The following is a 24,848-nucleotide window of genomic DNA, read 5'->3' on the forward strand; positions in this document are numbered from 1 at the left end:
ATTATTCTCTCATTTTTCTTTCCTATATGAAAATTTCGTGGTTCTTCATTTTGCCATTTCTCTGTATTTCCCTCTGTATTCTCTCGGTATCCTTTCACATTTTTACACGTCGAAGGTGAAACGTAACGCAGAAAAGCGATCCTGCCTTTTTCACCGAAGATCAATGAAAGTCCTAACGTTCCGAGTTGTTTGCCATAGGCCAACGCAATTTATTTGCATACTGTAAACAACGAGTTACTACTCTTGCGTCGGAGGAGCATCCACGTCGAAAAAGCTCGAACATAACGGATAACGACTAGAACGTGCCGAATGCGTCGAGTTCGTTGCCCTTACGCCTCGATCCGCCTCGCTACGTCGAATGGTTGCAACTAATTAGCCATACTTAATACCATACTTGATACTACTTTCGTTTACAATTAATCTCATCTCCAACGAAGAGTGCGCAATGTCTTGTTCCACATGATTATTATTATATATATATATTATATATATATATCCATAAAATTTATATTATATACATAATATATATAAATTTATATTTATATACATAAACATCCACAAAATTTACGGTGTGTTTGTCAGATACGGTTCGCAGTTTCATCGCGAAACTAATGTTCCCCGCGATGCGACGTGGCAGCCAGTTAGATTAGATTACCGTGCTTGGGTAATATTGATGTTATTTCAAGCTTTTATTTGACAACCATAAACATACATGCTATTGCTATTTTAATTACAAACGTCGGTTTAAGTCTCCTTATCGTCAGATTTATAAAATTCTATCGCTGCTCGAATCGCTGTCGTTATTCGTCAAAAAGAAATTGAAGGGGGGAAGCTGTCTGCCAGGATACTTCATTTTTTTTTTTTCTTTTAGGATACTTGACGTCTCCTCGGGATGTTCGCTTTACAATAAATTATTATTAGGATACTTCACTTTTTTTTTTTTCTTTTAGGATACTTGATGTCTCCTCGGGAAAGTTCGCTTTACAATAAATTATTACAGCTTATTTTGCAAACAGCACGATCGCTGCCAATGATAAAATCATAGACGTGAAGACAACGTTCGACGTTGCTGAATTGCAACCGTCTTCGTTGCACAGACTGCAGTCTTTGCTACTTTTGCAATGATCCAGATCGTAGGCGCAGCCGTATGCCGTTTCTGTCCTGTTACCTGCGAAACGGAAACACACGTGAATCCTTCGCGCGACAGACATTTTACACGAATGAAAAATGTGAGCAAAATGTAGATGTCTTACCGACTTGCACGCTCTCGTGAAAACAGCGTACTGTGGCATTACTCTGTGCTTCTTCCCTCAAAAGTTGATCGATCAAACTTCTACGTTGTCTCGCCGAAACTAGAAAGAAAAAAATATTAACAAATGGATATAAAGAAAGTAAACTGTGCTCTGCGAAGACACGTAAACACTTATAACTCGCAATTCGTACAGGCCAGTCTATTATTTTCAGTTAAGTCGTGGAACTCCTACTGAAACTGTTCTAATAAATTCAAGATTAATATCTACTTACAGAAATTCACAATTCCTTTCTCATTTTTCAGAAGTCTCGAGGCTTGCATTTCACTTTCGGTAGGTGCCGTTCCTTCTGTGGTTGTCGTTGTTGTTCCTTCTGTCGTTGTCGTTGTTCCTTCTGTCGTTGTCGCTGTTGTTCCTTCTGCCGTTGTCGTTGTCGTTCCTTCTGTCGTTGTCGTTATTGTTCCTTCTGTCGTTGTCGGTGTTCCTTCTGTCGTTGTCGCTGTCGTTCCTTCTGTCGTTGTCGCTGTCGTTCCTTCTGTCGTTGCCGCTGTTGTTCCTTCTGTCGTTGTCGCTGTCGTTCCTTCTGTCGTTGTCGCTGTCGTTCCTTCTGTCGTTGTCGCTGTCGTTCCTTCGGTCGTTGTTGTCGTTCCTTCTGTCGTTGTCGATGTTGTTCCTTCTGTAGTTGTCGACGTCGTCTCTCCCGAGGTTGTCGTACTTTCCGAAGGTGTACTCTCCGAAGGTGTACTCTCCGATGGTGTACTTTCCGAAGGTGTACTCTCCGAAGGTGTACTCTCCGAAGGTGTGCTTTCCGAAGGTGTACTCTCCGAAGATGTGCTTTCCGAAGGTGTGCTTTCCGAAGGTGTGCTCTCCGAAGGTGTGCTTTCCGAAGGTGTACTCTCCGAAGGTGTGCTCTCCGAAGGTGTGCTTTCCGAAGGTGTGCTTTCTGAAGGTGTGCTCTCCGAAGGTGTGCTTTCCGAAGGTGTACTCTCCGAAGGTGTGCTCTCCGAAGGTGTGCTTTCCGAAGGTGTACTCTCCGAAGGTGTACTCTCCGATGGTGTACTCTCTGAAGGTGTACTCTCCGAAGGTGTACTCTCCGAAGGTGTGCTTTCCGAAGGTGTGCTTTCCGAAGGTGTACTCTCTGAAGGTGTACTCTCCGATGGTGTGCTTTCCGAAGGTGTACTTTCCGACGGTGTGCTCTCCGAAGGTGTACTTTCCGAATTTGTCGTAGTTGTCAAGGTTGTCGGTGTTTGATTCGTAGTACTCTGGGTTGTAGTGTTGTTTACGTTGGGTGGTGGCGATGGTGGACAGGTTTGCGGCACAAGATTTTCAATGTTGCAGGTGCCGTTGTTCCTGGGGTCACATATGTAGCACTTGAGCGCTTTCCCTGTTGCAAAAGCAGATTTACGTTATACATGCGCGTATGTACATAAAACGTGAAAATAGGCAATTTCAATGAATATTTGAATTGAATACTTGATACTTTACCCGGTTGGAATGCAACGAGTCCGACGACGAATAAGATCAACAGGGATTTACACGCACTCATGTTTGTTTCTCTTTCTCTTCTTTTTTTTTTTCCCCCTTACAGTGTCCCGATTCACTTTGATACTATGACCGTTTATTCGCGAATGCTGCGAAACTTGGAGATGTAGACATAATGTTCGTAAGCTTATCGCGGTGGGAAGCTTTATCCTTATCGGAATCGGATATCTTCAATCAATATCACTACCTTGGCGATACGTGATTATTGTATAAAAAAATCACACACTGTTAATTTCATGTTCGGTTTTATCTGCGTCTATTCCTTTGTATCTTTCGTGCTTGTGTCGTTTTTTTTTTCTTTTTTTTTTTCTTTTCCTTGCTGACGGAGAAGGAGAACGAATCGAAGAGGCACAACACGCACTGCTGCCGGTGAATTGAATTTCACTCTCGCAAATAATATTAATTTCTCGCAACTGCGGGATTTACTAGCTCACGTCGAATCGTATAATCGGTTGAAATAATCGGACACGTGACGTGAAGCATTATTTTTAAATATTTATGCAAATTAACATTTTTACGTGCATATATTTTTAAAAAATGGAACTCGAACACCCACGCTCCTGCGTGTCAGATTTTGCATTACATTGCTTCTTGCATTATACCTTCTTTTTTTTTTAGATTATGCGCTGTGCTTCCGACGTTTTATACGCATTTGCATAGTATCTGCACATTTTTTAACTCTTGTTATTCGTGCTTTTTATCGTCCTTTATGTTAATCCTGACGTTGTGACGTCGTCGTTCTTTTATCATCCTTTCAAGTGCAATATTTAAACAAATATAAGAGAAACATTCAGAAATGTCAGAATATTCAAGTGGATAGTGAAATATATTTCGTCGGCATCAAGTTTTATTTCTGCAGGTTTATTTGATTACACTCGTGCCGCATATTTCAATCGAAAGAATACTATCGTTCTATTCGTCGAACATCGAGGGACATATCTAGTGGAAACGTTCAGAATTAAAAAATTGTATAAAAGTAATCCACATAGTTATCATAATTCCTCTTTCACAATTTGATAAGTCATCGAATAAGGCAGATAATTGTCTGGAAACTAATAAATAGGATCGATATGATAAGATAAGTGACGATAGTAATTACTTCATTATACGATTTTGATTCACACTGTCAGATTATATAAGACACACGATCTTACATTATCGAGAAATATTTCGTGAGGAATTGGCGTAACGTGTATGTACGTATGTTGCGGGATTGGGCAGGTTTTGATCGGTAATAAAAAGAACAAATGATCGTTCCAAATAACATAAGAAATAAACTTGTTTCGAAACAAGAATGAACGATCATTTCGAGTAATAATAATTTGAGAAAGAACAACTTGTTTTTATGTAAATGTAGTATGTGTAGACCGAAGGTTTCATAAGATGATCGGAAGAAAAATTAAAATAAAACAGGAAACCTTTCGTTTCAAATAAAATTACAAACAATAAAAGTAATAATTTATTCCTCGAGTTCGTGAAATTCGATGAAAATTGTACAGTCTTGTACGATCATATTTATTTATTTATTTTTTAATTCTCTCAGTTTTAATAATCATAATCAGGGGTCGAATGAAATTGTTAAAATGTCCAATTAATTATGAAATAACTGGAACTAATTATGTTTTCTGTTTTCAGGAAACTGCTATAAAATACAGTGTATTTGTACTGAGACTTTTATTGCCATAAATTTGTTTCCTCGAAAGAAGGAAAAATAGTCCAATTAAACGAGGACGCTTATTCTGTTCTAAAAAAAAAAGTAAAAGTCTTGGCAAGCAGATTTGCTGTAAAAAATGTTACGATCATAACTACATAAACTATGTAAGTCCGAAATTGAAACGAATCGTTTAGTGAAGTTTTATTTGTACACGACTTGTATAGAAGAAAGAGAGTTTGATAGTACTTTAATAGATAATACTTTAATAGTACTTTTCCTAAAATCTTAATAAAACGAACAAACTGTTACTAAAATAAGTTACTAATTACATAGGTATTTATTGATCCATCTGTTTTCAGTGTCCCAAGTAATACTAACCAAAGAAATATTCCTAACTTTTATATACTGAAATAAAATATAATATTTATCCAAAATTTACGTCATTCTTCGGGGCTTTTGGTAGTCGAATAGAAAATAATTATCATAACTGCGCCATTGCTAACAAATCTAAAGTGTTAATTTACAAAATTAACTTGGAACGCAAGCGAGACGATCTAAAAGCCAAGAAAAAAAGAAGAAGGTATCGCAGCAAATGACGACAGCGAGACAAATAATTCATACGTTCGTCATTATCTTTAAATGATGATTTTCATCATTTATCTATATGCGGAAAATTCTTAGAAGAGCAACTTTCCCGATTATCTTATCTTTATCAATCGTGCAATCGTGCAATTCTATAATCTCACGATGTTTCTTCAGCTTCGAAGGAAATTTCATTTCCTTAAGGATAAACTTCAAACACACACGATCTACTACAAACACACATAATTTAATTGGACACAGCGTGTACAATAATTCTGCCTGACTAATCGATAATTTTAAACACAATGTAACAATGTATCATAGAGACAGGGGGATTTACACGTATTATAACAGAAAATAAAATAGCAAAAGCTCAAACAGATAAAGAACGCAATAAAAAAGATACGAAGCAACACAATGACACCGCACTAAAATAACTCTCGCTTCGAATCGGTACTCGATTGCAAAATTCGGCTCTAAATTACCGAATGTACTTTACTGATTTTTTACCGTGAATTTCTCATAATTTGCACCATTCGACGTGTTTCATGAAAAATGTATAATGGTAATTTCGATAATTTTAAGGGTCTTCTAATTAAAAGGGTCTTCTACCAATGCAAATAAGTTTCGACAAACGGAAAAAAATTCGCAAGGAAGGCAGTTTAAATATTTAGTGTCTCAATATTTAAGTGTCCGAATATTAATGCGAGTAACAGTATGTCCAAACCAACAGTGTGTACTTTCTTGTTGTTTAGATGCGCTGGAACTATATTTAAAAATTGTATAACTATAAATACTTAATAAATACTTAATTATAAAATAACTATAAACACTTAATAAATTATAATATAATAAATACTTAATAAATTATAATATAATAAATACTTAATAAATTATAATATAATAAATTACTTAATAAATAATTATAAATAATTATAATTAACTAAATAATTATTAATTTAATAAGTATAAATAACTAACTAAATAATTATTAATTTAATAACTATCAATAACTATAACTAAATAATTATCAATTTAATAACTATCAATAACTATAACTAAATAATTATCAATTTAATAACTATCAATAACTATAACTAAATAATTATCAATTTAATAACTATCAATAACTATAACTAAATAATTATCAATTTAATAACTATCAATAACTATAACTAAATAATTATCAATTTAATAACTATCAATAACTATAACTAAATAATTATCAATTTAATAACTATCAATAACTATAACTAAATAATTATTAATTTAATAACTATCAATAACTAACTAAATAATTATTAATTTAATAACTATCAATGACTATAACTATCAATAATTATCAATTTAATAACTATATATCAATAACAATAACTAAATAATTATTAATTTAATAACTATCAATAACTATAACTAAATAATTATTTATTTAATAACTATCAATAACTATAACTAAATAATTATCAATTTAATAATTATAAATAACTAACTGATTATAAATAACTTCATTAAAATAAAATACCAAAATAAAGTAACTTGCCTAACTTGTTCTACTAATTGTAAGAAATTTGTACCTCGAGGAACCAAGTCCAAATACTTGAACGACGAGTTCAAGTTCTAGCTAGAAGAACGAGTTATCTTCCTTCGGAAGGAATGATCATTGTCGCTTGACGAATTTGACAATGTCGTTTTCTAATATATATGTACCTGCACTGTTCACGCGTGGAAACATGTCACTCTTGGTCTCGGCATAGAAATTGTTCGTAAACGCGTGTGCGTCGTACGCGACGCGAAATAAGGAGGCCAAAGCTGACGCCTTTGCATTCACGTATTCACGTTCCTGCAGAGGAAGAGGTAATTCACTCCTGGCCAAGTTCAGGGCTAACCAGTCGTACCGAGCCGAGTCGTATACGGCGTATACTACGTGTACAGGCTATACATAGTTACACATACTTTTCTGCCGAGCAACAGCCACGCTCCGTGAAATCACGCATCCCTGTCTCTTTGCTCTTTGGCGAAAGACACCGTTGCGTAAAAGCCGAGTTCCGCTTCGAATAACAATCTCGAATAATATCGCGGGCGCTGCATCTCCTTCTTTTTACTTTCTTTCTGCCCTCGTTTCGTTGTTCCTTTTTTCTTTTTTTTTATACCGGCGACATGCCAATGTCGAGCCACGATTTATTGTAATTTTCATCACGGCAGATTCATATCTTCAAGAAAATATTATTTTAGAGAGTAACAGAACGTAAGAAAATTGCTTCGGGTATTGAGGTGTCATAGGAAGGATATTTTATATACTTTTCCATATTGGGGCAACAATTCCATAAATAAATAAAAATGCAGTCTAGTCGTAGCGATGCAAGTACTTCAATTTCTTTCCATTGGAGTTGGGCACCTATTTTTATCTGAAATATAAATATCTGTGAAAAGTAAATATAAATCAAATATAAATGCAAAATATAATATGAACAAGTGTAAAAAATAAAGGCATTCAAATCACGGCTATTCGTTATTATTTGTATTGCTATCACGTATATGATACAGTTTTCACCAATAACTTAGTAGAATTGGAATTGATCTGGATCTCTTCTTGCGTGATATTCTTTTCACAATCACATACTTTAGTCACAGTTTCTCGATATCTTTCACACGTTTTGTTTCTAGTTGAAAACAATTAGAAACTAAACTTTGTACTTAGAATAAGATATAAATAATACTTGTGTGTGTATCAACTTTAATGCATGATAGTGTACTTGATAACTTTCCAAGTCCTCGATTTCTTTGAACGAAGGCTCTGACAAAGAAACATTTATCCTTTCTTTTTTACTTATTTTTTCACGGAGAATCACCTCCTGCTCGGTTGAGAGGAATCACTCGTTCTGAGGCACCTTGTATAAACTATTTGTCCTCGACAAGTTCATATAAACGCTCTACTGTATTCTCATACATACAGTGACTTCCATTAATATTGGGACATTTGAGTATTCAGACACTGAATATTTCGATTGCTATAATTTTGCAAAAAATAGTCTATACACTGACTCTTATTAATATTCAAACATTTAATTATTTAAACAGTTATAGTTAAAAAAGAAATCCTATAGTAATCAACTTGGACTCTGATTTCAAAGCTTGAAGCCTCTATTTTCAAAATGTGTCATTCATTTTATTTTATATTAACATTGTGTGAGTAAAGATGCTTTTCTTGTCGAAAATGCAAATAGTATGTAAAAATATTTAAAAAATTGTTTTCATGACTGAACCGAATTTATAATGAACCCGAGAAGTTTAATGAACATCTCTTTTTCGCCATTTTATTGAATATTAGGCTTAGATGATGAGAACTCAAGAAATCGCAATATTTTCAAAGTTGAATGAATAAATTGATGAGAAAAAAATCGTACAGCAGGTATTAAAGAAATTTCAATCTTCAAGTCCATTGTAGATTCAGTCACGAAAAAAATTGTTCAATGTTTTTATATACTATGACAATTTATGGCATTTTAGAGAAGAGAAATGTCCTCACTTTGCCATCTGCTACAAAGTCGGAGCTTATTATTGCACGATTTTCTTTTCACAAACTTATAACAGCAGAAATATTTCGTTCATAGATATTAAATATGCTCCCAATAACCTGCAAATAATGAATACTATTCAACGAATAGCACTCAAACATAAAAAACGTATCCTTTTATCATGCAGATTCTCCGTTCAAAAGTAGTATTATATAGCGTGACGCTTCTTTCTACAAAATTCCACAGGAACTTCTCGTGTAGGAGAACATGCGAGTTGGAGCAGAATTTTTTGAAGAAACGAAAGGAACCTGTTTGGTGCAGTCTGGTACTGTGTGCGACATACACATGACTTAAGATCCGAAGAAATCGGTGAGTAACGATGATTTTGTATGCGCATAACGCCGGGCCACACTCTGTCTCGAGCAGGAAGGTGTACAAAGTACGTAAGGCTCGAACGGATTCGCATACTAGGCAACGTTCCCCTCGTCCTTCTTGGTCGCCGCTCGGCTATATTCCAGGGCTGCGTTCCCGCGCTCAGCCAGCACAGCAACTTCAGTCTCGCTCTCTACCGTCTGCATCCTGGAATGCGGTTGTTCCACTCTACACCGACACTATACACCGGCTCTCCCCATTCGCTACCAGCCGCGAATCGCGTACGCAACAGTGTTTATGACATAAGAAATATTACAATATCTGGGTGGAGAAGTAACTATACTGTTATCCCCCGTGGTTTCTTTTCTCTTCCTTTTTTTCTCTCTCCTCTCTTTTTTCGTTTCTGATCGTGGATGCACTTTTGCACGTGTGCACGCGCCGCTTAGCGTGGTAACTGCGTCGATCGGCGCAATCGTCACGGAAGAAGGCTGCTCCGTACAGGACGTTTGTTGAATTCGTCCTCGACGTCGCGAAGATCTGGCGGATCCGCGAAACCGCTGTCTTCGTAACGGGCGCATCGTGACCCTGGCGATCTGGGCGGGTGCATCGCGTGTATGCTGGAACAGAGCGACGGATACAGAGTATCGATAGTATTAAGGAAAGTGAAGGTCTATGTTACATTCACCAGATTCCGAGATAACGCAGTTTAACACCGGAACAACCAAACTTTGATGACGTGTATCGACATACGTATGTATATACAGTAATATTTATAGAGCTGAGTAATATTTATAGAGAAAATATTTTAAATAATATTTGTAATATATATTTACAATATTTTAAATAATATATATAAATATATACAGTAATATTTATAGAGAAAATATTTTAAATAATATTTAAAATAGATACAGTAATATTTATAGAGAAAATATTTTAAATAATGTATCCTTCACAATTCATATAAAATAGTATTTCAAATAGGACATAAAATTTCCAGTAAATAACATTTTATTTTGATAATCATAATGATAAATATAATTGTCTAGAGATTATAATTCAAATGATAGTGATTCAAGTAAATAGATCTATACACAATTGTATTTTTCCTTGAATAAAAATTGATAATTTAATTTTGGCAAAAGTATTCTTGTCTCTTGACTCAAGAGAAAAGGAAATCTGGAATCGTTAACCAATTTAATAAAATTGCGAAATTATTAAATACAAATCGTTGCGATGTACCGAAACATTCAAAAGCAAAATATATGTGTAAAATCAGTGAAGAAGGAGTGGAAAGAAATTTAAGAAACGTGCAACGTATCCTGTAAGAAAGCAAGAATACTAAATATAATTTCTAAATCATGCAGGACGTATGAATTTTCTCCTCTCAAATGTACATAATCAACTAAATATAATATATAAACTGGAAAGAAATACATCTGCCGTGTATCTTCTAATTTTCTCTTTTTTTTCGTTCAGCATGCTCGGAACTCATTTTCAACAATATAAATCATACCGATACACAGATAACACTGATCGCGAGGAAACTAAACCGATAACGATGCGTAATGAAAAATTGTTTAGAATAATAATCTCGACGACGTGTTTCCAACGTCACTGCGAAATCTGCGACGAGGACTCTGCAAGTAAATAATCGTCGCTTTTTCTGTGACTCGATCGTTTCCTGCCTCGGCTTTTAATCGCGGCAGCTGATACGCGCAAGTGAAGAAGAAAAAAAAATTGCGCTATCTCGCGCGCGGCGCATACTCATCGCGCGCTGATATACAATATTGTGTCGATTTGTTGTGCATGCTTTTTACACGAGTTCCTAGAAACACGAAGGGGAACTCGTTCTCAATCCCGAGGTAATAAAGCCGATAATGTCGTAGCGGGGAATTTTACCTGGTGCATCTGGAAGGACTGGTCGTGTCCAATGGCTCGTCGTATCTGCGCGAAAGCATGGTGAAGTCACGGTGCGCGGCCACGATTTTCTGTAGCCGCGAAATTATTTCGTAATCGGGTGTGCAGATCGGCTCCGACAGTAATTTCACCACGGAAACACGGAAACTTTGCAGCTGGAACAGGAAACGCACGACTTAATTGATTAAAACGAGAATCAATATCGATACGCAGCGCGCAAACTGTGGAGTTTCTTTCGTGAATGCATCTCCTACAGGGTGTCTGGAAAAAAGTTTGGTGCCAAGCTTCGTCAAAGCAAACGAAAAGGTCTTAATAAACAACTATATATAGTATAACTTCTAAAAAACTTCATTACATATAATAGACACGTTTAATGTTGTATTATATATAGAGTCACGTAAGACTAGAACCTGAAATATTCTCGAAACAATTAATTCATCAATTAATCAAAAACCGTTGAGGGGCACTAACTGATATAATCATTATCTTTCAATGTTGACGAAGGCGTTTGAAGATCAAGTTTGTTTCTTTTGAAATCGAATATATTTTTTAATGGAATAGTCGACTCAGTTTGTCATTCTTTATAAAAAAAAAAGTATTAAACCGAAAATAATTACATCGAAAAAAAAAACCATTGATTCAGGAGATATTTTCATAACAATATTGCAGTATGATACTTGTCCAGAGTTGAATTTTCTTTCGTCTAATTGGTTATTTAAAGTCGTATCAATCATTCATCAATCTTTTTTGCTTTTTAAATTAACAACGTTGTTATGTAAATTATGATTAATATATTAGAGGAACGTTAATTATTATTAATATATTATTAATATATCAGATATATATCAGAAAAATACATGTTGCAATGTCTCAGATAAATATACTTATTAATAATAAATATAACTACTATTAATAATGTAATTTCCTTTAAGAGAGATGTATGAAATTATCACAAAGGAGAGACGAGGATTAAAACGTCACCGAGATTCTTGTACAATCTTCTTTTTATAAAATTCCAACAGTCTAAAATATCGATAACGGTTTGCTGTTCCAATTATCCTACTTTTCGCTGTAAACACTTACTTGCGACTCTCTTTTCGTCAGCTCGGAAAGATTCTGCTTGACCTGCGCCATCTCGTCCCTGAGCAATTGCAGCGAGTGATCACTGATAGACCTCTCCTGTTCGGCAGTCTCAGTCGTACTTCTGATTTGCTCCTTCAACAGTGTTAACTTTCGGTTGCATCGCGTCCTCAGCATCTCGCTTTCCACCAATCGTTTCTGAACTTCTTCTATCTTCCGGCTGCGTTCCAAAGCAGCTATCTGATTTGAAAGAGCAACTCTCACCAATTGCGCGGCCGTGGGTGTAAAAGGTTTAAAGGTCCATTTGTAATATCGACGAACCGCGCACGAGCCGAGTGTGGAGCTCGAAGCACGTGTTGATCGTTATTTCTAATTATCCATTAATGTATAAAGCCCAACGAGCAAATGCACTCGACTTGATTTGAAAAAAATTAAGCCTCGTGCTTGGACTATTGGAAAGTGAAAATGAAACAAAAAATTTTGTACCGTGATCTGAAAAATTGGTTACAAGGAGAAGGAATGCTCTGCTTGTGTTTCACGATTGACCCAAATTAAATAGACGCTTCGTTTCCTTTTTTTGTATAATTTTTCCCCCTAATGGCTATCACAGCTTGATTTCTTTCAGTATTCTTTATGATCGAAATTACGCACGCCGGCGATAATGGAACGCTATCGATACGCGTTTCGTTCTGCTTGACTTGCGCGGGTCTCGTCGACAGTATAAATAAACCTCAATGCAGAAACAAGTAGAAAGAGAGGGAAAAGAAGAGAGAAAGAAACGATGAGACCAGGTATTATACGTCATGACATCTCGTGCTCACTTTGTAATCCGCGGCTTCCGTCAATTGCGCGCTTAACTCGCGGTTCCTCGATCTCTCCTCCAGAAGTTGAGCCTGCAGGCGATCGATTTGTTTCGACAGTTTCTTCGCTCTTGAAAAAAAAAAAAAGATCATTCGTGAGAATCGAGGTAGAACAAATTGATATTATCGACGATAAATCCAACAGATAAGCCGTTCACAGGCCAAAGTACGATAATTAAACTCCACTCTCTGAATTTCTTCTTTTTTTTCTCTTTTTTCTCTATTGCAAAACACTTGATCGATGTTTGACTTTCGACAACGGTGTATAAATAATTATATAGGTTCATCAAACGAATCTCTCTATGTGACTTCTTTTAAGAAGTGATATCTTCAAATATTTCACATAGATATTATTTATATATTATGTATATTATTATATGTATCTGTATTATTGTATATCTTTATATTATTCATCATGTTAATAATGTATATTATTATTATTATATACATTATTATATTATTATATTATTTATATATTATATATTATTATATACATTATTATATTATTTATATATTATATATTTATGCCTGTTTCCTTTAATTTTCATTTTCATATCAATTTTCTCGCCAACGCTTTAAACTGTTATAACTTATTAATAAAAAAAATTGTAGACCTATTGTTAAAGCTTTTAAATCCACTTTCACAATACTCCGTTCATTTCTTCCAAAAGAATGTTTTTACATCAGTTTGAAAGAGATTGAACAAAGATACATTTCCTCTGAGAAATTTTGCAAATTTAAACGTTTTTGTGGACGCTAAAAAGATCTTTTTCACAATTAAATTCGCCACTATCTTGAAGATTGAAGTCTTCCCTTCGAAACTTGAAATTTAAAATTTATCTCACGATTCTTACTTTTTACCGAGTTACTAATAAAAGTTCAAAGTATCGATGATTTTTCATCCTGTGTACGGAAACTTCCTGAAATCGGTGTACATTATTTCACCGATTTCTCTACTCTTTGTTTCGTGGAGTTAATCGATTTCCCAAATGAGCGGCGCAAATGCATACCGAAGATTCGCCTCGTCCCTTTCACTTTGCAGAAGCGATTTCATCTTAACGCTGTCCTCTTGAAGCGACAATTTCCTACGAAGGAGATCCAAGTGAAGATCCCTGCGTTGCAATTGTTCCCTAAGTGTTCTCACGCGGCGTTGCAGCTGATACACCACCGAGGTCTAAACAGAGAGAGAGAGACAGAGAAGAAGAAAGAATGTAGCTCTAGCTAAGGAAACGCGTTTCTTTATCGCGTGAATCGATTGCCTACTGCAATAAAAGCGTGCAAGAGTCGCGAGAGCAGGCTTGGACACATTTTATTCGAAGCAAAGTAGTAAATAGCAATTTGAGATAATGAATTATTTTAATTAATTTATTGGGTGTCATTTGAGTCTCTTAAAGATAATTAGTAACAAAAGCTTGTTTACTGTTTGAGTTGTAAATATAATGGGTCACAAATCCTCGAGATCTTCTTTATAGTCAAAATTTCTGATACAACTGTTACTGTCCTAGAGTATAAGAGGCTCTGTCGTATTCGAATAATGCCCAAGCCATGTTCAGTGAGAAACAGTGCTCTCGAGCAGCCTTCGAATATACGAAATCGACGATTCGCAAAAAACTGTTGCCAAAAAGAAAAAAAAAAAAAAAAGAAAAGGAAATGCCGCCCGCCGGAATGGCTTACTTCTTTCATAGAAGGAAGCTCGTGGAAGGATCGCTCGCGTCGTATCCTCGGTAAGATGGTGTAGTTGCCGCACGAGTACTGTGACGAGAACATTTTGCGACGCAAACAAACACAGAACAAACGAGACAACACATTAGCAATCTGATCGAAGGGGTTAGGGGGGAAGAGGAGGGGGGAGGGTTCGGCACGAGTGGAAAGTGAAATCGAGCCGCGGATCGGTTCGATATCTCGTGTTCTTTTCTTTCTTTTTCTTTTCTTTCTTACCTTGTCCACCAGTTTGTCGGTTTCTAATCGGGCGAGTTGTTCGGCGCGTACCAAAAGCGATTCCGTTTGAAGATCCAGCCCCATCTCCTCCGAGATCTCGTCCATCTGCATCGCTTTCCCTAACCGGTCCAAAAACGTTACCAACTAGGACAGTTGGAAACGCTCAATACGATTAGTCGGAAATGTCACATTGAAACGCGCCACGTTTTTCTATGCACGATCGCCAACGCTAAGTATTTAACTAAGTTTTTCGTTAAGAAAAAAAGAAAATTGCACGACGATGAACATCAGATTAGTTTTACAGCTTGAAGCCTCCCCCACTTTCAACTGCATCGTTCATTTTATTCTAAAATATTCTTTGCATTTTGTGTAGTAGACACTTCCCTTGTCGAAAATGCTATAAATTGTCACGTTAGGCGCTGAAAACTTGTTTCTTTACGAAGATTGAAGCTTTTCCTTTACAATGACGTTTTTACATTCGATGTGCGATTTTTTTTTATGCGAATTTGAAGAAGAAATCGCGTATAACATTTTCATATGACGTTTAAGATTCCATAAAATCATACCACAAGTTTCGGGGGAGTCATTGTAAAGAGGAGGCTTCAATCTTCGAACTCATTGTGAATTTAGCCTTGGAAAAAGTTTTTCAATGTTTTTACATACACGTGGCAATTTTGTAGCATTTTCGAGAAGAAAAGTCTTCACTTTAAAAGATATCTTAAAATAAAATGAACGTAGAGGCTTCGAGCTTTGAGACAAGCCCAAGTTATTCATTTACGATTTAGTTTTATAAAATTATAACAGTTTCCATATTCGGTGTACTTAGAAAATGGTAATTGTCCACGTATTTTTGAGCGGCAGTGCACGTGTGAATAATAATTACCGTTTGCTTCTCTCTGCGCAAAGATTCCTTCGAGAGCTCGCAATCCGCCAACTCGGCCTCCAATTTGCGAACTTTACTTTGCAGCTCGGATCGTTCGTCCTCCAGATTTCGCATCTTCGCCACCGTTGTGTCGATCAATTCGCTCTGTCTGGTCGTCGATTCTGTCGCCGTGTTTACTTTCTCTCGGAGCTTTTGAATCATCTAGAAACGAGAAAAGATATTAAGGACTGTTTGCCTTTTTTTAACTTTCACTCAATATAACACGTTATTGAACAATATATATATATACAGTATTATATCAATATCATTCATATAAAATGAACACGTGTCAATATAATACTAATTTGCTATTCTTAAGAACTTAATATAAAGATGATATGGTGGGCTCAGAAGCCAATCAATTAAGTCAGTTTTCGTCAAAAGTAATTTGTGCCGTACAAATATATTTTTCAAACGTCCCATGGAACAGTTCATTTATGACATCGTAATAATAATTATCTTATAACAATCATATTATGACGATTAAACTATTCTCTCGGCTGACAATTTCAATAACAAAAAGATATTTGTTATTAAAGTTAGTTTCTCAGTTGTCCAAGTAAAAACTTTTCTAATAATTCAATTCAAAAACTACAAACTTAGAGTGGTGTCACTATCAGCGAGCAACAAAGTGAATTATTTATGCGTTAGAAATCAAATATATGAAACGTACTTTTTATATCTTTTTACTTTTTTTTTTTAGAGCGAACGTGCGCATCTTAAAATAATGTAGAAGCCAACAGAAAGTAGTAAGAGAAATATAGAAGTACAAGAGCCTGATCCTTGTTCTCGGCCAAGATCTCTCTAATGCGATCCTTAATGACGTTCTCGTGGGACTCGATGAATCTGTTCGGCCCGTTGACAAGCATCGCCAACGATTCCAAGAGGTGTCGCAACTCGGTTTGCACGCGCTGACACTTCTCGTCCCGTTGCATTAGATCTTCTGCAGGGTGAAAAAAGAAAGAAGAGGAAGACGAGAAAGAAGAAAAGGGAGGAAAGATGACAAGTCGGGGAAATAATATTCGCCGAACGGATCACCTCGTAACTGTCCAATCAACGCTTCTTGATTCGATATGTTTCCAGTCGCGCTGCTGATGCTCCTGTTCGCGTTTAACAGCTTGTCCCTCAGCTCGTTTACCTCTCTATCCGCCACTCTGCACCGCATCTCGACGCATTCTTTGTCCTGACGAAACGAACGATCGAAATGAATTAATTGATCGAAATCTCGAACAAGTTTACATCCGTTGGCGCAACTCAAAATAAACTTTGAGCTTTGCAGCTTCGGAATCGGGTTTCTCTAGCTTTCAGTTTGGTTTCTCGAGCGTTGAAATGTAAAAGAATACTTCTTCAACGATTGGACTCGAGTTGTTTGAATTATAATATGATTATGATTACAAAATTTTGGACTTTTGATTATGTACAAATTTAAAATATTATATAACTATTATATAAAATTTTAAATTTTAAATTTTAACTTTTGATTATGATTATAAAATTTTAACGATTGGACTCGAGTTGTTTGAATTATAATATGATTATGATTGTAAAATTTTAACTTTGTGGGAAAAATTTTAAAAGCTTTGAGAGCTATGTAAGTCTTGAAAACTTCGTGTGACATTAGTCTTAAGAACTCGGCCTTTAAAGTTAAATTTTGAAACTTGAAAGACTCAAGTTTCAAACATCACTGGTTTTATCTTGTATTTAGCAGATCCCAAAAAGAAAAGATCGTCGAAATCGGAGAGTAACTTCCCCACGAGTCATTATTTTTTTTTTTTAATTTTATATGCTTTGCAGTCTTTACTATCTCTCCCTGTTTTTCTATCCAAAGGATGATATTCGTCGGAAATAAATAAAGGATTATTCATATAACGGTAAATAATCCTAGATGTACCTGTCTGAGACGATCCAAATCGACCAACTGCGAGGACACCTGCCGCTGAAGTTGCTCCTTCTCGGCTACAACACGGTCCAAAGCGTCTCGACAGCTTCTGAAGTCGACCTCAACGGTTGTCAGTTGCGCCTCGACGTTCGTATTCTTCGTGCGAACGCGGCTCGCCTCTTGCACCAGCTCCTCGACTTTGTGGATCACGATCTCGGGACTAGGATGAACGGTTTCGCGATACTCGACGCTCAGAGCGTTCGCCAGTTTCCGCGCGAACTCCTTTATTGAACGAGCACGTGGAGAATTTAAATAACAGAGATCGGCCAGAGCGGGAGGGAAAAGTTTAGGTTGGAGTTGGAAGTCTAAAGGGCTAAAACCTGTAAACTCGAACGGGCCCGCTCTCTCGATTCAACCTCCTCCGACACGGTCTGCTCCAGTTGGCGTATCTTCTTCTCGTATTCCCGATTTTTCTCCTGGTGATACTTCAAGTCTCGTTGCAGGCCCTGCAGCACGCTCTCGTTTCTTCCCTGAGTCGCGTAAAGATTCCTCTCGCGTTCTTCCAGTTCCTAAACCATCGATGCGATCAAGCTTCGTCCAGAATTCATTTTACAAAGTGTGATCGGAATCGAACGGTATGACAAGCCAAACGCAGAACACGTTTAGCTGTTTAAAATTTGAACAGAGTAGTAGAAATAAATAATATGGAATAATAATATATAATATGTAATATTATAATAATAATAATAATAATGTAACATACTGTTGTTAAGTAACTAATAGGTATGACAAGCCAAACGCAGAACACGTTTAGCTGTTTAAAATTTGAACAGAGTAGTAGAAATAAATAATATGGAATAATAATATATAATATGTAATATTATAATAATAATAATAATAATAATGTAACATACTATTGTTAAATAACTAATAGGTGTCAATAATTAATTAATTTTGCTAATAATAACTAGTTAATTATAATTAAATTTAATTCTTAACTGGTATCACATTCGAAACTATAAGAATTTATATTTTACATTGCTTATTTTTTGACATTTTTTTATTTGACTTAATTTCATTATTCATTTCTTCTGATTTAATCTTAGAGTAAAATATAAAATGACTAAAATGTATAAATGTCAAACATAAAATTAAATTAAATAATTTAAACTTGTAGTACAATACACGTTACTATAATCATCGATTCCGCTTGAGGGTCAACTGATTAGTTCAAATATGGGAGATGTTACTGCATTATGAGTAAAAAAGAGAAAAGTAACCTGTATGCGTTCTTTTAAGCTTAAAACAATGGCATTCTGTCTGGCTGCTTGTTCACGAAGTTGTTCCGCCTCTATCTGCAACTCCACTATTCGTTGATCCCGAGACCTCACAAGATTCTTTGTTTCTTGAAGCTGGACACCAATTAATATTAATCGAAACGATCGCGCAGTCACTCGAATCACGTTGGTAGATTGTGGATTTTTATGTATTTATAGAAAGTGCGAAAACGTAAAATTTCATTGAATGCGCGTAACATAAAAAAGTGTATAACTCTACATATAGATCTGTATCTAGTTTAATATCTATATTAAAACTATATATAGTGTTAGAACTATATATATTAAAACTATATATAGTTCTATAAAACAGACGGTATATAGATAGTGTAATACAATACATGTACTATAATAAAACTATAATGTAAACTATATATAGTGTTAGAACTATATATATTGAAACTATTAAAACTATATATAGTATTAAAACTGTATATAGTTCTATAAAACAGACGGTATGTACAATACATGTACTGTAATAAAACTATAATGTAAACTATATATGGTGTTAGAACTATATATATTAAAACTATTAAATATATATTATAATAATATTATAATAACTATATATATTAAAACTATATATAGTGTTAGAATTATATATATTAAAACTATTAAAACTATATATAGTGTTATATATAGTTCTATAAAACAGACGGTATATAGATAGTATAATACAATACATGTACAGTTGTAATTACAGTACAATTACATGTACATGTAATTTCTAGTTTCTCGTCTTTTTCTAAAGATATTTCCATGGCACGCAGCAGGTGCAAGATAAGAGAATAAGGATCAAATTATAAAAATTTACATGACTTCAAAAGAACAGTGAAAAAAATTTCTTCGTGACGAAAATATGAATTTGCACAAAAAATCTGCAGTCTGCGCGTTAGGTTTACCTCGGACATCAATCTGTCGCGTTTATACTCGAGAGCCGCCAGCTCGCTTCTTAACGCAGTCGTTAGATCATGGGTCATGGCTCCTTCGTGAACGATCTACAACGAGAAATCCAAATTTCCACATAATTGTATTAAATATTTCCATTTCAAATAGTACCATTCTTTTAATTACGCTCCTAATGATATTAATTTACATGAACATCGGCAATCCAGTGATTAATCTTCAAGTACTATCAATCAAGTGATCGATCATGATTATCATCAATCAGAATTGAACAAAACATAATCTGATCGAGGCTTGATCAACGTGAACATAATTAATCATCGAATGGAAGATCGTAATTACATTTTTGATAATGCTCCATTCAGTATTTTGTTTGTAATAATGTTTTTCCTAAAATATCCTCGTTTACGATAGAAGCATAACTGTTGTTCTGACAAATTATTTACCAAAGCACAGGGATTCTTAATTAAGGAATTTCAAGGGGCAATTATTATATTTATTAGATATGCAATTGTATATTAATTATGAGGATAATTAGAAAAGTGGAATCTATAAAAAAACTACTAAAAAATATAAGGAATATCATATGTTGAATATTTCATATATTTTCCTCTATTACTTTCACTATACGTATTTTGTACACTATAAGTAAAATAAATAGAAATGTACTGATCCATTATTTAGTACTAGTCGATCGCGATATTCATAAACTATGGTCTTCGTTAAAATAAAATGCATTTAAATAAATTAATTACCATTGAATTTTTATTTAATAGAAATATATGAAATACTGATATCCTGAAACAGAAGATTCTTTGATTTTTTATTTAGAATGCAAGAAATCTCTATAGCTCGAAACCCTTGCAGATAAGAATCATTGGAAATCACAACAATTAGACTGTCACATGAACGATTAGATAATTTGCAGATGTTCGTCAGATACTTCACTGCGTGATAAAGATGAGTCGATATGTCTCGTGTTCATGACGTAATTATACAAAAAGTAACCTAAGACATGTTCTATTATATTCTCATGTATTTTACTTTGATTTCGAAGTTCTAAATAGAGTATGTTTATAATTCCTAGATACATCAAAATCCATCAATATGACTGATTCAATTATTTCGTAGATTATTTCATTTATATAAAATATACAACAATATAAAATCATCTATTAAGATTTCACCTATTTGACACTATTCATACATTCATACTTCTATTTCAACAAAAGCCAACATACTCTGACGATGTAATTTGAAACAAGAAATGTTGAGTATGATTGTCCTAGTATTAATTACGTTAAGAAAAATATAAAGTCCGCTTACTAACTTCGTATTTCGCGGCTGCGGATACGAAAGACACCGAGCGTGGACGATGATGAACGAAGGAAATGCGAATAAAGGCGACAGCGACAGGTAGAATCGATTGTATGCAACGCTATGGCAACCGTGGTAGCCCTGGCCGGTCCCGTGCCAGTCAATAAGTTTAACAAACGCACGCTGAATCGTACGTCAATCCAAATTATTCGTATATTTGCATAAATCGTGCGGGAGAGATACCTCAATCAAAACAATTGTTGAGGAAAAGGATGAGCAAAAATCGCATAGTTATCTTCTTCTTATATAATAGTAAATTCTCTTTCGATGATTCAATATAAACCAAAAAAAAAAAAAGAATTTCTTCGACTATCCATTAAATTTCATCTGGCGTGGACCACGAGTAATCATGAATTCGACAAATTTCACTGTTTCCATATACAATTTCTCTCCCTCTCATTAAAAATTCCTCCTGAAAACGAGATCCTGTGAACTGGTCTACAGGCACGTTGACACTGGCAGAAGCAGAAAACAAAATATCAGCGAGAAGCTTTTACACCTTTTTACAAGTGGAAAGTGCACTTGACGAGAGAAGAGTTTGCTGTTTATGCGATATGCAGAATCATCTCATATATATATGAAAAATCATTCCATATATTTATATGAAGAATCATTCCGTATATGTACATATTACACGTATGTATATGAAGTTTTGTGCAGATAAATGGTGCGTCTAAGCTCTGTGAGATACGTTTGATCTGACGCAAACGAGGAAGGACCTTTCGAGGCGATGATATACAAAGCGTTTCGAATATCTGAAGGTCCTCTTCAGTGGCGTCTTTCCTTTCGTCCGCTGCTTCTCTCGTTCCCTTCGTCGCTCTTGCTTCTTCCTCGCTCGACATCTTCCCCCTTGCTCTCCAATCGCTCGTCCGCTTCAACACTGTACTACATTTACACCTGCGCGTTCGTTGCACGTTGCGCGACGAATTTAAGAAAGACTTGCTTCCTTCATTGACATGTTGTTAGAGATCGTTTCCGGGTGGCAAACGCCTCCGAACGCCAACGTCCGAGAGTGTAAAAGCGTTTCCAGCGAAGACGAAGCGTCGATGCGCAACGAACCGCCGGTTTAGCATCTCCCTCGCGCGCGCCGACCTCCAGGCAATCGAATTTCATCGATCCGTGAAAATTACCCTCCGACTTTCTCAACTTCGTATCTTCGGTACGTATCTCCGAACATATGTATATACCTATTGTGAGATCATAGGCTGTTATAATCAAAACGAAAAGAAACCATAGGGTGACAATTAAATATTTTTCTGACTAGTGATAACGATGTTTCATGGTAGTGTTTGAAAATTGTTTTCGTTACCAGTAACCATTTTCGACGAGAGAGATTTATTTCGATTATTGGATACTACGGGTTTTTATATTTATAGGAAATTGTATATAATGTGCATAATATGAAATATCCAAAGCACAATACTTTATATTAGACGTAGTACGTAAAACAATTTTATTATATTCTTAAACATATGAATTATTTGTCATTATTTAATTTGATTGATTTAATTGATTAATATCTAATGATATTTAATTATCATTATTATGTTTCCAACTTGATTTGTCTCTTTGTTAAATTGATACAGTGGTAAGAAATGAAAATCTACAATGAAATAAGATGATAAGAAAAGATAAGGAAAAATAACAAACGAATACTTGAAATAATTATATAACATTCATAAGCATGATGTTAATAAATTGATAGAAAAAGAATTGCAAATGAAGTAGTGCGTGAAGATAACATTGATGGGCAATGAATTAATAAAAATTAATATAATAACAATAGTCATATATTAATAATAGTCGTATATTAATAATAATCAAGAAATCAGAAATGAATTTTACTATCCAAACATTTTGTTATCTGAACAGAATATTTATTATTTACTGATAGATGCCTTTTCTTCTACTAATTTATTTTTTATATTTATTATCTATTTTTCGGTGTTCTTCATAATTGCAAAATATGAGATACAAGATTTTTACTTAGAAAACAATATTAATAGAACATAAGAGACCATGTTTAATTTCATGACAAATTCATGTGACGATGTAATATATATGTAATTTTGCCATAAGTTGGAAGAATAAACGGAAAATGATGAGAGCATGAACACCGAAAAATAGACTTCGATGATTCGAAGTACAAAAGGAATATAACTCTGCAGAATTACTTACGTTAGAATTAGGTAATTTAATAGTAAATAAAACACAGCATCCTCAAATATCGAAATCAACTGATAGTTTTCTTGATCTCCACTTGGACAAGTATGTAATATTAGAAAAGCGGTTGTTTTATCATCCGGGAATTCCATTAACCAAATACTTTTATCTCTCTATTAGTTCGGAATGGAATGCTCTATTGTATTAGAAAATAAGACTCTTATCATCAAATAATACAAAAACAAGAGTATTTATTAGAGACTAAAAAGACTTATAATAAGAATAAAGATTAGAGTAGTCATTAAATTTTACTGTTTAAATTAAACCAATGACTGACCAAAATATCAGGTACGAATAAAAAAGGATGTGTATACGAAATTTATGGCTGTAATAAAATTATTTTGCAATAATAAAGACAATTGTAATCGCTCTGTTAATAAAAAAAGAATATACTTACTAAATAAATCAGTTTATGTTCGATTATGTAAATACTGAAATTCGGTAACGGTACAGCAGGAAAAGGAAATATGAAGATAATAACGGTAGTACTCGGCAGAGTAATTACATTGATATTTAGTTATTTTGTAATAATTATAGCTGAAACAAATGCAATAAATATTGTTATAGTGTAAATGTATAGTTCTTTATTTTCACTTATTATTAAAATATATGTATTTAATAATTGAGTGAAACAAATTTTTTACAGCATCCCACATTGAGTTACGCAGTCTTGGAGATTGCAAATGAACAATATACCAGATATAATCATCGGACATAAAATTAACATTTACCTTATTAAATTCGTTTTCAAAATGGAATTTTTATATAACAAAGTGAAAGTTTATTATATCTATATATATACATTACAAATTGATCCTTTTAATTAGTTCTTTTTAGAAATTTGATTGATTCACGGTCAACAAAACACTACCACCGCGTAGCGATGAAATGATGGAACTAATTACTATTACTATCCTTGTCGTTCTCTATTGGCCTCTGTATCTATTACGTGACGTATATCTACTCTTATTGCATATTACCGTACTTTTTCCTACGAATGAACAAAGTATTGCCATCTTTCAGCTTAAACTAGAGTCATTTATTTTAATGAGGCGAAACAGATGGCAGCACTTTAATTTTCTATAAACAAGGAGCGCAATAGTGTGCAACAAGGATAAATACATAGACTGCAATAATTTATGATAGTATTTCACTATATTTAATTACATTTTAATTTTCAGAAAGAAATTAATTAAGAAAATTTATAATTACAGATTTCTAATTAGAATTTTACCTTTTTTCCTACAGTCCAGATGACCGTCCACATAACATGAACTAAGAATGATACAAGTATAGCGAAACCCTATATACAAATCAACATTCCCATATATAAAAAACATTTATTTTAAATTTCATTCATTTTAAACGAAATATTTTGTACGGGTACAAACATTACAATCTTATTTTACATTAAAATGATTTATATTGGATCTGTACTGATCTGATCTCTGATTTCACCTAACACATCCCACAGATGAGTTTCATGTCTAT

The 24,848-nt window shown here is 34.5% G+C and overlaps 2 protein-coding genes across 2 annotated transcripts; both read right to left on the minus strand.

Annotated features, from left to right (window-relative positions):
• Positions 1-670: 670 nt before the first annotated feature.
• On the minus strand, positions 671-2,903 carry LOC122528478 (flocculation protein FLO11-like). The gene is made up of 4 exons (XM_043653635.1): positions 2,736-2,903; positions 1,525-2,634; positions 1,254-1,352; positions 671-1,168 (listed from the first exon to the last, which is right to left on the minus strand). The coding sequence occupies exons 1-4, from the start codon at positions 2,794-2,796 to the stop codon at positions 1,002-1,004; spliced, it is 1,437 nt and encodes a 478-aa protein (XP_043509570.1). The 5' UTR covers positions 2,797-2,903; the 3' UTR covers positions 671-1,001.
• A 6,358-nt stretch (positions 2,904-9,261) lies between these two features.
• On the minus strand, positions 9,262-24,627 carry LOC122528487 (coiled-coil domain-containing protein 170). The gene is made up of 18 exons (XM_043653680.1): positions 24,592-24,627; positions 23,755-23,894; positions 23,313-23,493; positions 21,854-22,321; positions 19,754-19,849; positions 18,795-18,926; positions 17,895-18,083; positions 17,527-17,796; positions 16,674-16,818; positions 16,406-16,578; positions 15,597-15,797; positions 14,714-14,857; positions 14,450-14,527; positions 13,786-13,949; positions 12,737-12,845; positions 11,919-12,155; positions 10,818-10,990; positions 9,262-9,532 (listed from the first exon to the last, which is right to left on the minus strand). The coding sequence occupies exons 4-18, from the start codon at positions 21,974-21,976 to the stop codon at positions 9,391-9,393; spliced, it is 2,376 nt and encodes a 791-aa protein (XP_043509615.1). The 5' UTR covers positions 21,977-22,321; positions 23,313-23,493; positions 23,755-23,894; positions 24,592-24,627; the 3' UTR covers positions 9,262-9,390.
• Positions 24,628-24,848: the final 221 nt, after the last annotated feature.

Source organism: Frieseomelitta varia, unplaced genomic scaffold, assembly GCF_011392965.1.
Source record: "Frieseomelitta varia isolate USP_RPSP 00005682 unplaced genomic scaffold, Fvar_1.2 scaffold_251, whole genome shotgun sequence".
Classification (NCBI taxonomy): domain Eukaryota; kingdom Metazoa; phylum Arthropoda; class Insecta; order Hymenoptera; family Apidae; genus Frieseomelitta; species Frieseomelitta varia.

Coding starts and splice junctions, on each gene's coding strand:
- LOC122528478 (XM_043653635.1), bottom strand. CDS start 2,796: ATGAGTGCGTGTAAATCCCTGTTGATCTTATTCGTCGTCGGACTCGTT. Junction 2,635..2,735: donor ACTCGTTGCATTCCAACCGG/GTAAAGTATCAA, acceptor CTTTTGCAACAG/GGAAAGCGCTCAAGTGCTAC. Junction 1,353..1,524: donor GAAAGGAATTGTGAATTTCT/GTAAGTAGATAT, acceptor TTTTCTTTCTAG/TTTCGGCGAGACAACGTAGA.
- LOC122528487 (XM_043653680.1), bottom strand. CDS start 21,976: ATGTCGAGCGAGGAAGAAGCAAGAGCGACGAAGGGAACGAGAGAAGCA. Junction 19,850..21,853: donor GTATATCATCGCCTCGAAAG/GTCCTTCCTCGT, acceptor TTCTCGTTGTAG/ATCGTTCACGAAGGAGCCAT. Junction 13,950..14,449: donor AGCTTCCTTCTATGAAAGAA/GTAAGCCATTCC, acceptor CTCTCTGTTTAG/ACCTCGGTGGTGTATCAGCT.